The 15,663-nt window shown below is 38.9% G+C and overlaps 1 protein-coding gene across 1 annotated transcript in view; it reads right to left on the bottom strand.

Annotated features, from left to right (window-relative positions):
* Positions 1-15,312, bottom strand: part of RPGR (retinitis pigmentosa GTPase regulator) — a 44,812-nt gene extending 29,500 nt beyond the window's left edge. The window contains 6 exon segments of the mRNA XM_042810018.1: positions 731-880; positions 3,346-3,504; positions 4,970-5,032; positions 7,342-7,434; positions 13,898-14,023; positions 15,219-15,312. Coding sequence (XP_042665952.1) covers positions 731-880; positions 3,346-3,504; positions 4,970-5,032; positions 7,342-7,434; positions 13,898-14,023; positions 15,219-15,294 — 667 coding nt within the window. The 5' untranslated portion in view covers positions 15,295-15,312.
* Positions 15,313-15,663: the final 351 nt, after the last annotated feature.

Genomic DNA, 15,663 nt, shown 5'->3' with positions numbered 1-15,663 from the left:
TTAGCATTATTAAAAGATGAGTGGCAGCATCACTTTGTAAAGGAAAAAAGAGGTGAAAAAATACAGAAGTGGAAAGCAGTCGAGGTGAGTTGGCTTGGAGATCAGACATCAGCTCATTGTAGTGTATGCTTCTTGTACTGTATATTGCCTCTTTAATTGACTTCAAAACTTAAGACTTAACATCAAACTTTTACAACAATATTGCACTACTAGCAAACAAGATCATTTTTTCTCCAAAACGTAGTTATTCTATTACAAATCTTTATGTCCAGGAAAGATGAATATTTGATCAACACAGGAACAAGAATAATCTCAAGAAAAAATGGACTACTGAAAACGTAGTATTAATCAACAGTTGTCATAATCTTCATGAAAATAATGCTATCTGTGGTAAGACAGTAATTTTTCCTAACATTTTTTTGTAAATCATTGTGCACATGCAGAATATTTACAGCAATACTTTTTCATGGAATTTCTAATTAAATATAGAGTACATTATAGATAAGATGACACGTAACTTTGCCAAGTAAGTAATATGGAACCTCATTTTAGAGAACATCTCTATAAAATCTCCCTGTGTGACACATAACCACATAAATGGCTTTCTTACCTGACTGCTATTGCTTACATATTTTCAAAAGCAGCGAATGTCTCATTAGCTACCTTCATAAAGACCACAATCTCAGTACCACTGACTTGCCTTCACTAGCCTCTATTCTCATTAGCTTACCTGTTATGAAGGCAGAATGATAATATCCACAGGATATAGAGGAAATGGGTTTTCCAACATCTACTTGACAAGGGACACTGACGTAGGTTTTGTCAGCCAAGCCGATCTGACCTTCTGAATTATCACCCCACACAAAAAGCTGCCCATCCTCTAAAGTGAAGACACAGAAAGTTAATAGATTTAAAAGCAAGGCTACACTAATAAAAAGTTAATTTAACTATTCAAGAAGCATTTCATAAACTCTATGTACAACACTGCTAAATGTCATAATCTCAGAGACAAAAAGTGATGTTTAGCACAATGCAACACAATAGTCTGAAATATGAGGCTATCCCCTAATTGTTTCAAAAGTGACTCAGAAGTGATCAAATCCTCTTACATAATAAATAGCAAAAGTAAAAACTACATAAACAATTTCCTTCAAAAAGAGAAAAAATGAGAACATAAGACAACTCACTTGCCAGATGCCAGCATTAAAACAGTGAATTGAATCACAGAATCACAGAATCACAGAATTGTAGGGGTTGGAAGGGACCTCCAGAGATCATGGAGTCCAACCCCCCTGCCAAAGCAGGTTCCCTACAGCAGGTCGCACAGGTAGGCATCCAGGCAGGTCTTGAACATCTCCAGAGAAGGAGACTCCACCACCTCCCTGGGCAGCCTGTTCCAGTGCTCCGTCACCTCACTGTAAAGAAGTTCTTGCGCACATTTGTGCAGAACTTCCTATGCTGCAGTTTCCAGCCGTTTCCCCTTGTCCTGTCTCCACTCACCACTGAAAACAGTCTGGCCTCGCCATTCTGCCCCCCACACCTCAGATATTTATAGACCTGGATCAGGTCCCCTCTCAGTCTCCTTTTCTCAAGGCTGAACAGACCCAGCTCACTCAGCCTTTCCTCATAGGAGAGATGCTCCAGGCCCTTCACCATCTTTGTGGCCCTCCGCTGGACTCTTTCCAAGAGATCCTTGTCTTTTTTGTACTGGGGAGCCCAGAACTGGACGCAGTACTCCAGGTGAGGCCTCACCAGGGCAGAGTAGAGGGGGAGGATCACCTCCCTCGACCTGCTGGCCACGCTCTTTTTAATGCACCCCAGGATGCCATTGGCCTTTTTGGCCACAAGGGCACACTGCTGGCTCATGGCCAACCTGTCGTCCACCAGGACGCCCAGGTCCCTCTCCGCAGAGCTCCCCTCCAGCAGCTCATCCCCCAACCTGTACTGGTGCATGCAATTATTCCTCCCCAGATGCAAGACTCTACACTTGCTTTTGTTAAACCTCATCCGGTTTTTTTCTGCCCAGCTCTCCAGCCTGTCCAGGTCTAGCTGAATGGCAGCACAGCCTTCAGGCGTGTCAGCCAATCCTCCCAACTTCGTATCATCAGCAAACTTGCTGAGGGTGGCCATTATCCCCTCATCAAGGTCATTGATGAAGATGTTGAACAAGACCGGACCCAGCACAGACCCCTGAGGAACACCACTGCTTACAGGTCTCCAACCAGACTCTGCACCACCAACAACGACCCTCTGTGCTTATGACTTAGTGTCATTTCTGGTAGCACCTCACTACTTTTTGTTCTTCCAAACTTACACTTTGTTCTGACTTTGGTACACATCTCACTTATTTTTTCATTATCTTATGGTTCTTTTCAGAGGCTATTATATTGGCCAGCTTTATTTTGTTTTCCTTAAACTATCAGCTGTTCCAAGTTTATTAAGACCAGCCTCTGCTGACACAAAGACCAAAGGCAGCAGCAAGAACCAAAAAAAAAGTAGTGAACAATATGAAAAATCTTAAGATTTTCTAGAAGAGGTAAGGCCTTGGCTTATTTCTTATTGGTGGGACATAGGCTGCGACTAAAGAACTATCATATACAATGTTACTGAGATGTCAGTTGGAACCACACTCATTCAAAGTTCATTTACAAATCTTATGAGGATGCTAATTGTCACAAAAAATACAAGAAAGAGGAGCAAGCAAAGTATATCTTCTTCATACATTGATGCTTTGTCACATTCTGAAATCACAGCCCCAATATCTTATCCTAAACATATACAGAAACAATTCCCGTTAACAGGACTGGAGAAATTACAGGTTAATAAACACATACAACAGCCAAATGTATTCTAATCGTGTAGACTGCATCAAGTCATCACCATGTAATTTTGCCATTGAAGACACTGCTCAGGCAGCTCTCAGAATTAGTAATGACACAGTTGTGTAGCCTCTATCAGTAGAGCAAAATAATTGCAGTAAGAAATGGAATTAGAGAAGCTCAGTTTCCTTTTTTTTAGCTGGCTTTCCTTGAAATTAATTGAAGTTTTTCCCACTTTGAGTCTATTTATACCGTCTTTCTTTTGTATGGATTCTTAGTAACTAGTACAGACTGAGACCTCACTGCACACCTACAAAAACCATAGCATGCTATTCAGAAGCAACCCCTCAACATATTGTACTGACATATGCTATTGGCTGTAAAAAAAGTTTCAAGGCTTAGTGGGGAAAGAAGACAGGGAGGCATAGAAAATACACACATGCACACAGACAGAAACCAGAATAAATGTTTCTCTGCAACACCAGGCTTGAACGCATAAACAGATTTTCTTAGTTGTTGCTCTTACCAGTTACTGCTGCTGAGGTGTATGATCCAGCAGCGAGCTGTTTGATCTTGTGCTGGCTGGTAAAAAAACTAATTAAATGAAATGTGGTCCTTTCCTCTGTGTCACCTAATCCCAATTGACCTTCACCGTTACCTCCAGCAGCATACACGTTCCCATTTTCTGCATACAGAAAAGCACACGTAATACACAGAGTGAGGATATGCTCAGTGGTAGCAAAAAGTCAGAGAAATTGCAGCAAGTCATTTAATTTTTTACAGAAAAGTATGGGGTCTTTTGCTCTCAAATAGTCTAGGGCTGACACTGAATGTTCCTGCTACAACTAGCAGGGAGGCTTTCCTGCAGGCATTTAGATCAGAACACTCTAAAGGCCTTACAAATCCATCGACTGAGCGCGCTTCCCAACATTTTGGAGTCTGATCTGAAAAATAAATATAATTTTAAGTATTTATTTAATTTAAAATACAGTGAGGGGAAAATGGAGACTGATGACATGGGCAAGAAAATTAAAGAGATGTGTAACTTGACAGTTTTGAATAACAGGAATGAAATACATTTTTACTTACGTTTTTATTAAAAATATTTTACTCGTTTTAATATTTAAATCACTTTCAATTTAATTAGCTTGATCTTACTTTTTCTTTAGAATCTTACAATTGAAGTCAAAGTTGATGATTAATACCTTTCACCTAAAAGAACTTCCAAATTTATATTTTTAATTTCAGTGTGTTTCACATTTAAAGTGATCGTCTATGATGAAAAACACAAGGTCAATAAATAACATAAATCCAGATACAAAAGTGATAACAAACTGACATATAATTTACAAATGGTCCCTAATACAAAAATGGCCACAAATTACTCAGCTAGAGAGTATACTAAAAGTGACTAATATTTACCCTGTGCATTCTAGCAGATTCGACTGCCATTAAAATGTTCTGTTTTATTCCAGTAGTCTTATTTACTGTGCTCTGGGTATCCACATATGTAAACCCCATAATAATCAACAACTGTCTTTATAACATTACCTCTAAAGCACTGTAAGAACAAACATGGCTATTCCATTACATAAATATTAGAATCGTGATGATAATTTGCTCTCTCTCAAAACATTTTTTTGTTTAAATTTACAATTTATTTATTTATAGTTTAATAAAGTGACTTGTCAATGAAATAGCAGACTGTCGTGTCTAAATAAAATGCAACATACTTCGAAGGCTTCAAAATATAATGTTCTACTGCTTTTACTTAAATACAGAACTCCATGCTCATAAGAATGCATTCCTTGTCAAGGGTAAATTTGAGTACAGATATATAAAAATACTCCTATGCACACAAAGTGCTTCCATGAAATACTGGTAATTGTTAACCATGCCTCAAATACAGATAAAAAGATAAAAGTACAGATAAAAGCTAGTGAGTTCCTATAGACCATGATTTTTGAAATGCGTTGCAGAATAATTCAAGTATTCAAAGATCTGGATATTAAAAAAAATCAACACATTTTAACAGCATATTCTTCTCCTTTTTATCATTCATGCGCAGTTCTAGGGTTAGCAATATAATTTTTGCATTTAAAATAAGGAAAAAAAATCTACCTTCAATATGTACATAATTTGTTACATACCTGTGTAAACTAAAGTGTGGTTTCTTCCACAAACAGCAAGTTTTGTTTTTTCTGGTTTTAAAGCTATGAATGAAAGCGAAAGGAGGAGGGAAGTTACAAACAAGCTGACAGCTGGCTCAACAACACAATGTTCAGTGCTCTAGAGAAAACTGATTGTTTTTCATACTGCTACCAACAGAGCGACTACAAGGTTGGCTGGCCATTTGGTCTTAGCACATGACTTAGTAACCAGGATTAGGGTTAGGGTGATGGTTGGTGACTTGATGATGGTTACTTTACTCCAATGCCACACTCCACAGAATTTACTATTAGTAGGCTATGCCTCAAAGAATACATCAATTTGCAGAACAAAATGCATACTTAGAGCTCTCTTCCATTTTCACTAACAGTGACGTTTTTAATTCACACTTTTGCTTCTCTCGCTAATTAAAATCTTTAAACTCATTCTTTTCTTTTTTTTTTTTTTTTTTTTTTTTTTTTTTTTTTTTTTTTTGTCTTATCATCCATACCTTCCTCACTGTGCACAGCTTTTCTTGATAGACTTGTTCTACACTGCCATTCTATGAATTACTAAATTCATAGTTCCTAAGGCCGGTCCTATGTCTAGGTTTTGAATATATCACCCCACCTCAGTGGTGCTGAATTACCATCCATCCATGCATGTTCTTCTCTGCAGTCTAGTCACTATGAAAGACTGGGAATGTACACAAGAGGATGTATCAAGAGTTATTTTGGTGGAAACAGAGAACAGTGTTGGCTTTACCCCATGGTAAGTGCATTCCAGCTCAGAAACAGTGAAAAAATAATCTCACTGACATTTTCATCTTCTCAGTTTTTAATCTTTGCCAACATTTTTTCTTTACTCAGCCGTGTCCATTTTCAATATACAATACTCAAGCTATTAAAAAAGCACTATGTTTACATAATATATTTTTAATTTTTTTCCACTCACTGCATTGGTCTTTGACAGAGACAACAACATAATTCCTTTCACAAAATCCTTTTCAGTCCCTTCAAATCAATCTTCGTCAGCACCATAACATTCAGATTAAATTCCTTTCTCTTTCCTACCAAGCCACTACATAAATCTATTTGCTTAAGGATGAAGTCTCTGATGTCAAAAATACACAAATAGAAATTGTCCAAACTCAGAATTCTACATATCCTGACACCTGCCCTCAGCAGCAGGCAGGAATCATGACATTTCCAATATTTGATTTCTTCTTACAATATTAGTTTGCTGTTTCATTTCCCAGCAATAATCTTGATCAGCTCACTAGAAGCTTGTGCTCCCTAACCTTGCTCCCACTTAGGTTAATCAATCATATATATAGCTGGCAGTTTTTCATAACCAATTTCATTAGTTTTCAGTTAAGTCCCAGAATGATTTTGTCAGAAAATAAGCAGCCACAATTATTACAGCTGGAGCAGAAATGGAAATGTTGCTTTTGCAACTCCATTCCCAAAGCTAACTAATGCCTGAAAGCTAGTGAGAAAAGCTCCAGAACACTCTTCTGCTGCCTACTGCCAGGAAAAGAAAGATAACCCCCTTGTGACTTTTTTTCCAGTGGAAGCCAGGACTGTTCTGAATTGCTGCCATCTTCTCTCTGTCTTCTATTGTCTGTTGCAATCTGACAGTAAAACAAAACTTGACACCCAATCCATTTGAGCCAAAGTAAGAATCAGTCTCTCATATGGCTGACAGAAGATGTGAACCTGAGAGAATTTTCATTCTCCCTCTGAACTGAAATAGAGAGAGAAGCAGATAAAGAACAGTAAAGTAAAATAAATCAAGAAGAAAAGTTTGAACAAATACGGTGAATTCATTTTTAAACAATAAGCTAACAGGTTGATCCTCTAAGAGAAAGGATGAGGATAAACATGAATTGATGAAAAGGGGTGTGTGTTAATGGGACAGGTATTATTGGACATACATAAGGAGGCAGGGAAAAAATATTCACTCAGTTTTGCTTGACAAGATAAAGCCAGCAAGGAAGGATTCGAAAGGTAACAATATAATGAAAATATTTTACAAAGTAAGTAAGAAGATGGGCATTATTTTACTGCTTTTTTATACTTTATACAAACATATCTACGTTTATGACCACTTGGACAAATCACAGACTTGCTAAAAAGAGCTAAAAAGACTGGATGCTATATAGTTGAAATGACTCTCAGATACAAAACAACCCAGAACCTGGAACTGATGGAAAAGCAGTGGGGCTTCCTTTTAAACTATCTTTAAGAGTTTAAGCAGTAATATGCTGCACGTGAGGAACAAAGAAATCGGAATCAGTTATTTTGGAGCAGCAAATAAAGCACTTCTTCACAATGACAAACCAAAAAAGGACAAAAAAAGAAATTAAACAAACCTTTAACACATGTTGGTTTGTGGACAGTATTCTTTGATCCTAGTCCTAATTGGCCCCAGTCGTTACTGCCAAACACGTAAAGTTTACCATTCCCTGCAAGAGAAGGCACAGTCAGAATCCATGAGCATTTGAATATCTCATACAAGATGAGGTGCTCATACATACATTATGCTATTTATTATAAACTTTTTAATGTAAGATTTAGAAGTAGGCAATGCCATGTGTATGACCTGATTTTTCAGTAAGTACTGCAGTGTAGATGTACTTAGTCAGAAATAGGTACACAGAAGAAATGACAAAAGAGGAGAACAAGCATCCTTTCCTTAAGCTACTGCTCAGATAAAGCACTCATCAGAAAATAAAAAAGGAGTGCTCTCAGACTGACTTAGCAGTCTCTATAGATGTACTGACAAAATAACAGTGCATTAACTGAGCACCCATACCTCTACCTCAGACACAGACATCAATAATGCAGCAATATAATTAATATAAACAAACATTTCCGATTCCTAGCTTATTTTGCTGTCTTCTGGGAGAAAATATTTAATTGCTAAATGTCCTGTCTTAAAATGACCTGCAAATTGCAGTTCTTTACAACATAATTTATGATAAATTTTCAAATGTGTTCACAAATTAGATGGGTTTTCCCTTGGACAAATATGTCTACGACAAGAGCCTTTCTTCTTCTCTGCATCTCACATCGTGGATTAATCTGGTACTCTGTCTATAAAGAAGGAATGTGTAAAAACACCATGCAGTCAGGAAGTTTTGTGTGTGCCTTTATGAAAACATGAGATTAGAAATCTTCAACAGGAATAATGCTTGGAATTATTTTGAATTTTGAGGTTTGACATCACAAGCAGTGAATTGTTTTCATTCAGAATAACCCACTTTTCCAAGAGGAAGGTAAAAGAACAGACAAAAGTTTTCTCATTGGGCATGCAGATCAGTGTCACATCACACTATTAACAATACCTTACATTTATTCATATCACTTCATTTTTTAAATTAATGGCTCTTGTAAAACTGCGAACATCGTATCCAAAGGTAAAATCCCACCTCCAACAACAGAAGCTGGTTTGTAAAAACAATGATCCCAAACCAAAATCCCCTTTATAACTGTTAAAACAAGATCATCTACTTTTGCTGATGCTCTGCATTTGTGAGTTAGATTCCATCATGGAGTTGTCACGTAAATAAAATTTCAGTCACCCTAGCCATCAGTTATCACAATGCATAATAGCAATTCCACACAATAATACCAAAATATTAAGTCTGTACTTCCTTAGCATCGGCTCCTTGTGAATGTTCTGAATGTGATTTAAACAGACTTTGAACTATCATAGAGTCACAGAATGGCCTCAGTTGAAAAGATCATCCAGTTTCAACCCCCCTGCTATGTGCAGGGTCACCAATCACCAGACCAGGCTGCCCAGAGCCACATCCAGCCTGGCCTTGAATGCCTCCAGGGATGGGGCATCCACAGCCTCCTTGGGCCACCTGTTCCAGTGCATCACCACCCTCTGGGTGAAAAACTTCCTCCTAAAAATATGATTTTGAGATTTTTAAAACATAGTAAGAAAGTTACAAAAATCCATTTGTTTTCTCAAATATTACCACAAATTTCAAATAAAAATAGGAATTAAAAAAAAAAAATCAAACAGTAACTCTTACCTAACATCTCAATCAAATTGTTAGATTTGACAATTACATGTCAACACTATGTCTTTCCAGTAAAGCTGAAGTGGGGGAAAGCCTGAGGTCAAGGCTACGCTTACTACATTTCACTAATAGCATTTATATCACCACCCTGATTTTGGTAATGCAACCATGCCAAAACATATGCAGAGGTATATCACTGAAAGCAAAACACATCTTAAGGGGGAGAATTTTTATCAGCAAGTGGCATCCTACACTGTTATATGCATCTTTGTAGCTCTACTACATACATTTTAAAGGCCGAGCACTGTAAACTCATGTGGGAATACGATATCAAGTTGACATAATTCAATTAAATCACATTCTCTTTTACCCATTCAGAATTCCAGCAGGTCACGCTTTTAATCCCATAATCTGCTGTTTCTTATAGCAATCTTTTAGTTCTCAAACACTGCTTTATAAGACAAGAAGCTTAACAGACGAGCAGAATTTTGTTATATTCTTTACCAGCTGAGTGACAGCCTTTGATAATTTCAGGCTTTCAGCACTCAGCAGTGTAACAGAAAAAAAGAAAACTGAGAAGTAGGCAATTCAGACAGTGAATAAAAACTAATAGGCACTACACACAAACCCTACCAAACACCTATAATGAAGCAGTGTTTCTAGGCCTGTATAGCAAAACAAGTTTAAAACAAGCATTTGATGGAATCTCAGCAGGCCAAGAAACACTCCAGAGCTTTGCAAAATGCCCTATTTTCATAACTGAGTACTGAGTGATCTGCAGTCATCACCACAGGCATACTAAAGGAAACGACATTAGCAGCAAATAGGCAAGGATCATTTAAAAACCTTACAAACTCAAATTACTCTGTCTGGACAGCCTGGTTTGGTGGTTGGTGACCCTGCGTGTAGCAGGGGGGTTGAAACTAGATAATCATTGTGGTCCTTTTCAACACAGGCCATTCCATGAGTCTGTGATTCTTGCATCCACTTTGGTACAGATTGTGGCCACCTGGTATAGCGGGCAGAAGACATGTACAGTAAGTTCGGGAAAAGAACAGATGCAGCAAGATATAAAGAAACTACTTGGACTGTTTTGGTGATGTAAACATACACCTAACAATAGTCTGCACCTCCCCAGATGCAAGATTGGGCTACCTCCCCAAAGCATGTAGACATAAGCACATCACCTGTGGATGTTTCGCCAACACTAATTTGGATGTATTAACAGAAGCCACTAGATGCTTACATCTTTCAGAACAGAGAACTTTGTGAGACTTCAGAAAGAGAGCATCTCCTAACTAGTAAATAGTCCATATGGTGGCTGCTATCACAACCAACATTGCTTACAACTCCATTTGTCCCGTGATGCTCCGGTCCATGAAGCCAGGCTAAAAGTTAAGGAATTCAGAGGAAGCTGAAATACTCAATGATAATGGCAGACAGCCATCTGTTTAAATCATCTGTGCTCCATGCATTTTCCCTCTGGGTTTCTACATGGTATATGTGTGCAAGAGAGCTGAAACAGGTAGAGTACACAGAGACTTCAAATAGTTATTTCTAGATTCTACTGTGAAGTTTTATCTGAAGAAAATTTCAAACATATGCCAAACAACATGTTGGGGTTTTTTTATTTGTGCTATTTCACGAGTAAACAAGAATTCATACACAATTCAAATACAGCTCATGAAAATGGGAATGATATCAGTTTTCTTAGACAAGTCACAATATTCTCAAAAGTTTTACTGAGGTAAGAACAGTCATGCTTCAGATATTTAGCATCGTACAAACAAAAACAGTGCAGTATGTTGCTTGCTCCTATGCACACCAAAAACTAACGCAAACATGTAGTGATATTCTTCATTTTCCTCTTGCAGCTAACTGTAAAAGGTTCTGAACCATATTCTGATGGCTTGCCAGCAGGTAGAGAGAAGAGATGGAGTTTGGTGTCTAAAGACCCAGAGAGATTCCAATGTCTCTTTGGTCTGCATTGCTGAATATTTAGTGCTTTACATAACTTGAAACTATGCACATATTATCTCGTTCTGTGTCCACATGAATCTCTTTCCTTCTGCCCACTTTGCACTGGGAGCTTCAACTCTCTCCAGAGTTCTGAGTCCAGAAGATGCACCTTCCCCCATTTCCTCCTTGTGAATAGAATTGGTCTCTTTGATCAAACGTGGGCGATCTGCTTCTTATGCTCTAATCAAAGCCTATAAACGATAAGACAGGCATTAATTTTAAGAGGTCTGTAGAAAAATATTAATAGAATGACATTAGGAAGATTCTTAAAAATATGATTAATGTCACTTACTACACACTATCTCTCAACAGGATGAACAAATTGCTTTCCAAAACTTGCACTTACAAAAGATGCAGGAAGTAAACAGTATTCTCAGGCCAAAGAATATAGGAATGGGGGCAAGAAATATGATCACTGGTTCACTATTCCAACACACAGCCACAGTGAGTCAATAGAACTTATTTTGGACTGTAAGTCCTGACATGGAAAGCCAAGTCGTAGAGGTTTTTTTATGCTTAGTTTACATTTTTCTCTCTAAAAGTCCTAAGGGAATACTGATGTTGGATTACATGAAAGAAGTATTTGAAGTGTTCTGAATATTTTATCAGAATGCTGCATATTACCTCTTGCACATTTTCTTCATTTTCATTTCAATGAAGTGCTAGATACAGCTGTCTTTCCCATCCCAAACCAGTTACAAGGAATGTTTTGAATAAGCTTGCATGACTGTTTTATTTATGACTGTTGAGGCAGGTTAGTATAACACATTAGTGTACATCTGACACATTTCTATTGTTTTAGTCTATCTCTGTCCCCAAAATACACAGTTCCCACCATATCCTCCAGAAGAGGAAAAAAATGGTGTGGGAAATGCCACCAGTAAATAAAGACTGAAATTAAAATGAAGTATGCATTAATACACACCTGCTTGAGATACTTTTCTCTCTTCCAGTCAGGTTCAGCTGGATTTCAAGGAGCTCCTTGTTTCTCCCAAAGTCTGCATCCTTCCAGCAAACTCATTACCACCATGCACCTCTGGAGCTCTTTATTTCCAGGTCTTATTGCAGTTCTATGACATTCACAAAAGGCTTTAATTCCATTCTATCATCCAACTCCATCTAACAGCAGAAATGCGTGGTGCACATGCATACTTGTGAAGAACAAATGAGGGTCATAGATGTCCTCTCTTCCGTCTTTATCATTTTGCATGACTCGTGCAGTTCCTCTCATTTTGTTCAGTTTTGCACAATATTTTACCTTCAATTTTGCCTGTACATTCTACTCTCAATGTTCCAAAAAAAACACTTGGTATCGAGGATTTCTTTATTTTATGCTTATGCAGTTCCTTCTCCACAAACGCTCTGAGAAAATGAAGCACTTATTACCTAGATGCACCCCTCACGATTTATCTGCATACCACAGTACCAAAGGCCTGCTACAGACACATTTTTAACATCTGAAGAATACACTGAAATACTGGGGAGAACAGATAAGAGTTAGTAGAGAAACGGTGCTGCATGCAACCCTATGCAACTTGACTTCTTCTAAAGCTTTACTGCAGCAGTCATTTACAGGGACACGGGAATTAGAGGATTGTTGCTGCTTGGGCTAACAGAGCTGGCAAGAGTGAATGCTGGGAGAATTTAAGGGGGCTGTTTCAATTGACCAGTCTGAACTGAGCACATACTGGTGTGGGCATACAAAAGGATACTTGAAAAAAGAAGAAAAAAAAAAGGGAAAGTTTCCAGTGCCCCAGGTTACGTTCTGATTAATTTTATGCAACAGGCAACTTAATAGAATAGGTTCAATCCAAAAAGAAGTGTGAAGTTTTGTTCAAAACATAATTTATTCATGCATCCTGTGAAGTTAGGCTTGAAAAATTCATTGTATAATTTCAGTTCAAATTGCATTGCAGTCCATGAAATCTGTATTTTTTTATCATGCTTGGAATTATTAATTGTAGAAAATCCAGCATTTTCAACTCTACTTGGGGACACGGCAAGAAAACCTCAAGAAATTATTTATATATATAAGAAATTACTTACATATATAAGAAATTATTTATATATATATATAATATATATATCCTGGGCAACGCCCAGCACACAGCACTGCTGAATAGTAAATCCACTTCAAGAAGGAATTCCTGGAAATACGCACAGCAATTTCAAGATAAAGTCTAATTCTCTACCAGAAGTCAGTTATCAATATAATTAACATGTTTTCATCACAAAAGAGTATCTCATTCATATAACAAATGGAGCAAACTCTTCAATGAGTATTGCTTCCAGCATTTCAAAGAGATGAAAAGGAACACGCAGAAAGACTGCTCAATGTATTGCATTTGAGCTTCTCTGAACACTTTTGCAATTTATTTCTTATTTTAGTAGGATTTTCTGAAGTTCTTTGTGTTATTTTTGCAAGGGTTATTTTTAATTGAGAGTAAACCAATCATTTAGAACTTCCTTTCAGAGAAACAACTTCATAGATTGTTATAGGCAGATTCCCAGTGAGCTTGTTGACTGAGTTCAGTAGACACTGTTCACTTCCACAATACAAACCTGTACATTTAAGATTGTTCACTGGACACCATCTGACTTACAGGAAACTCAAGGTGAACAAAGTCGTGCTTATTTTAAATCCAAGATGCTGTATTCAATTATTACAGACTCACTCACAACAGCTCTTGGACTTCACATTAACTACAAAGGCATCCAACAGCCCCAGTATAAGCAGTCTCTTCTCCTCTCCCCATTTTACACATTACCTCAGAATTCAAATACATACTGTAGCTCTCCAAGCTGTCCAAATGTATAAACATGTATTTGTATATGTATTATATGTATAATCAAATATGCTACTTCCAATACTGACCTGTAACAACAGCAGTGTGTTCATCTCCACATGATATAGAGACCGGCTTGTCATTTTTGAACCAGAACTTGCTAGGAATGTTTTCTGCAAAGTTGCTTTTTCCAAAAGTAAAAACAGCCCCTGATTCTAAAAACATAGAAAGCCAACATATAAATCACAGTGGTGATTTTAGTGAAAGTAAATTTCACCTCATACCTTTTAAAATAGCAATTTCCTATTAATCCAGTTGTTTTAGTAACCTATCTTTTTCTTTTTTAATAAAATAATAATGGCAGAAGTGTTCTGATTCACCATAGCTACACGATTTTTATGCTCGCATTTCAGTCCTTCTGATTCTTCCCAGCCCCCACAAATTTCTTAAAACATCAGGTGTTATTGTGTTCTAAGGGCATACAAATTCATTTGAAAGTAAATGCACTTTCTCACTTCCCTCTAAGAAAAACTACTAGGTACAGAAAGGAAAAAGAAATTTGAAAAACTACCCCCAAAAAGTAAAATAAAAAGCTCATCCTGAGAGCAAACTGAGACAAAGGATTCTCACTTATGTTTATACTTAAATTCAATCAAGTTTCCCAAACTGAATTAGAGCGAGATGCACACTGCAAAGAAGTGGCAACTCAAAGAACTGACCTCTCTTCCTCACACTCAAAAAGATATGTATGTTCTAAAAATGGCCCCCAAAAATCAGCCTTCAGAAGACCAGTTGTCTCAACTGCCTTTGATCATAAGGCTATCATAGAAACAACCAAACACGTCCTGCAATACAACCAGGAAGGCTTGAGCGCCTCCAGGGATGGGGCACCACAGCTTCTCCAGGCAGCTCTGCCAGCACCTCACCACCTTCTGGGAAAAGAATTTCTTCCTCGTATCTAACATAAACCTCCCCGCTTTTAGTTAAAAGCCATTACCCCTTGTTCTGTCACCCTCAGACCGAGCTCTAAGCTCCCCTCAAGTACCAGAAGACCACAATGAAGTCTTCCTGGAGATTCTCCAGGCTGAACGAGCCCGGCTCCCTCAGGCTGCCTTCACAAGAACGATACTTAGTTTTGAGTTTGCAGCCTGCCAGCCGGCCACGGTCAGCATCCGAGCACACAACAGTCCGCATCACACCAAGTCACCGCTCCACGCCGGCGAGGAAACAAGGCAGCCCCAACGTCACCCGTGGGCAGCGTTACCGCGTCCTCCCTCACAGGACGGCAGCACGCGGCCGAAACGGCAGGCAGGCCGGAGGGAGGCGGGACGGCCAGGAAGGGCACCGGCCGAACGAGGTGTCCCCGCCCAGCCGGCAGCAGCGGGCGGAGAGGCCCATCCCTCGACTCACCGGGCACCGGCAGCTCTTCCTCCTCCGTTGGATCGGCCATAGCAACGCGAAGCCAGCGCTCGGCCCCGCGCCCCATGCAGCCGCTCCGGCCTGCCGGAAGTAAACAGAGGTCCTGCCACGGGCAACGGCCATAGAGAGCTCCGACGAGAGGAGCCGCCGGCGGTGGGTGGGGAGCAGCGCCTCCTAGCGGCCGGCGGTGGTGCGGCGGCGTGGCTCGGCAGCTCGCTACTGCCGTCCCGTGCAAACCAGGGTTCAAACGCGATCTTCTTTGTCTGCAGCGCCCGTCACAGGGCACACAAGTCTGTAGTTACAACGTAAAGAAGACAACGAGGTCACTGATTTGGGATTTCTGTATTCCGGGGCACATGGGTTGAGAAATATCGGCAAAGTGAAAATAAAGTGCTGTAAACTGATATTGATGGAGAGAAAAGTAGATTTGGATACA

Source organism: Centrocercus urophasianus, unplaced genomic scaffold (assembly GCF_019232065.1).
Source record: "Centrocercus urophasianus isolate 14NV4802_14NV808 unplaced genomic scaffold, USGS_Curo_1.0 seq_12, whole genome shotgun sequence".
Classification (NCBI taxonomy): Eukaryota; Metazoa; Chordata; class Aves; order Galliformes; family Phasianidae; genus Centrocercus; species Centrocercus urophasianus.
The sequence above is the reverse complement of the archived record's forward strand: the minus strand, read 5'-3'. Positions and strand labels throughout refer to the sequence as shown.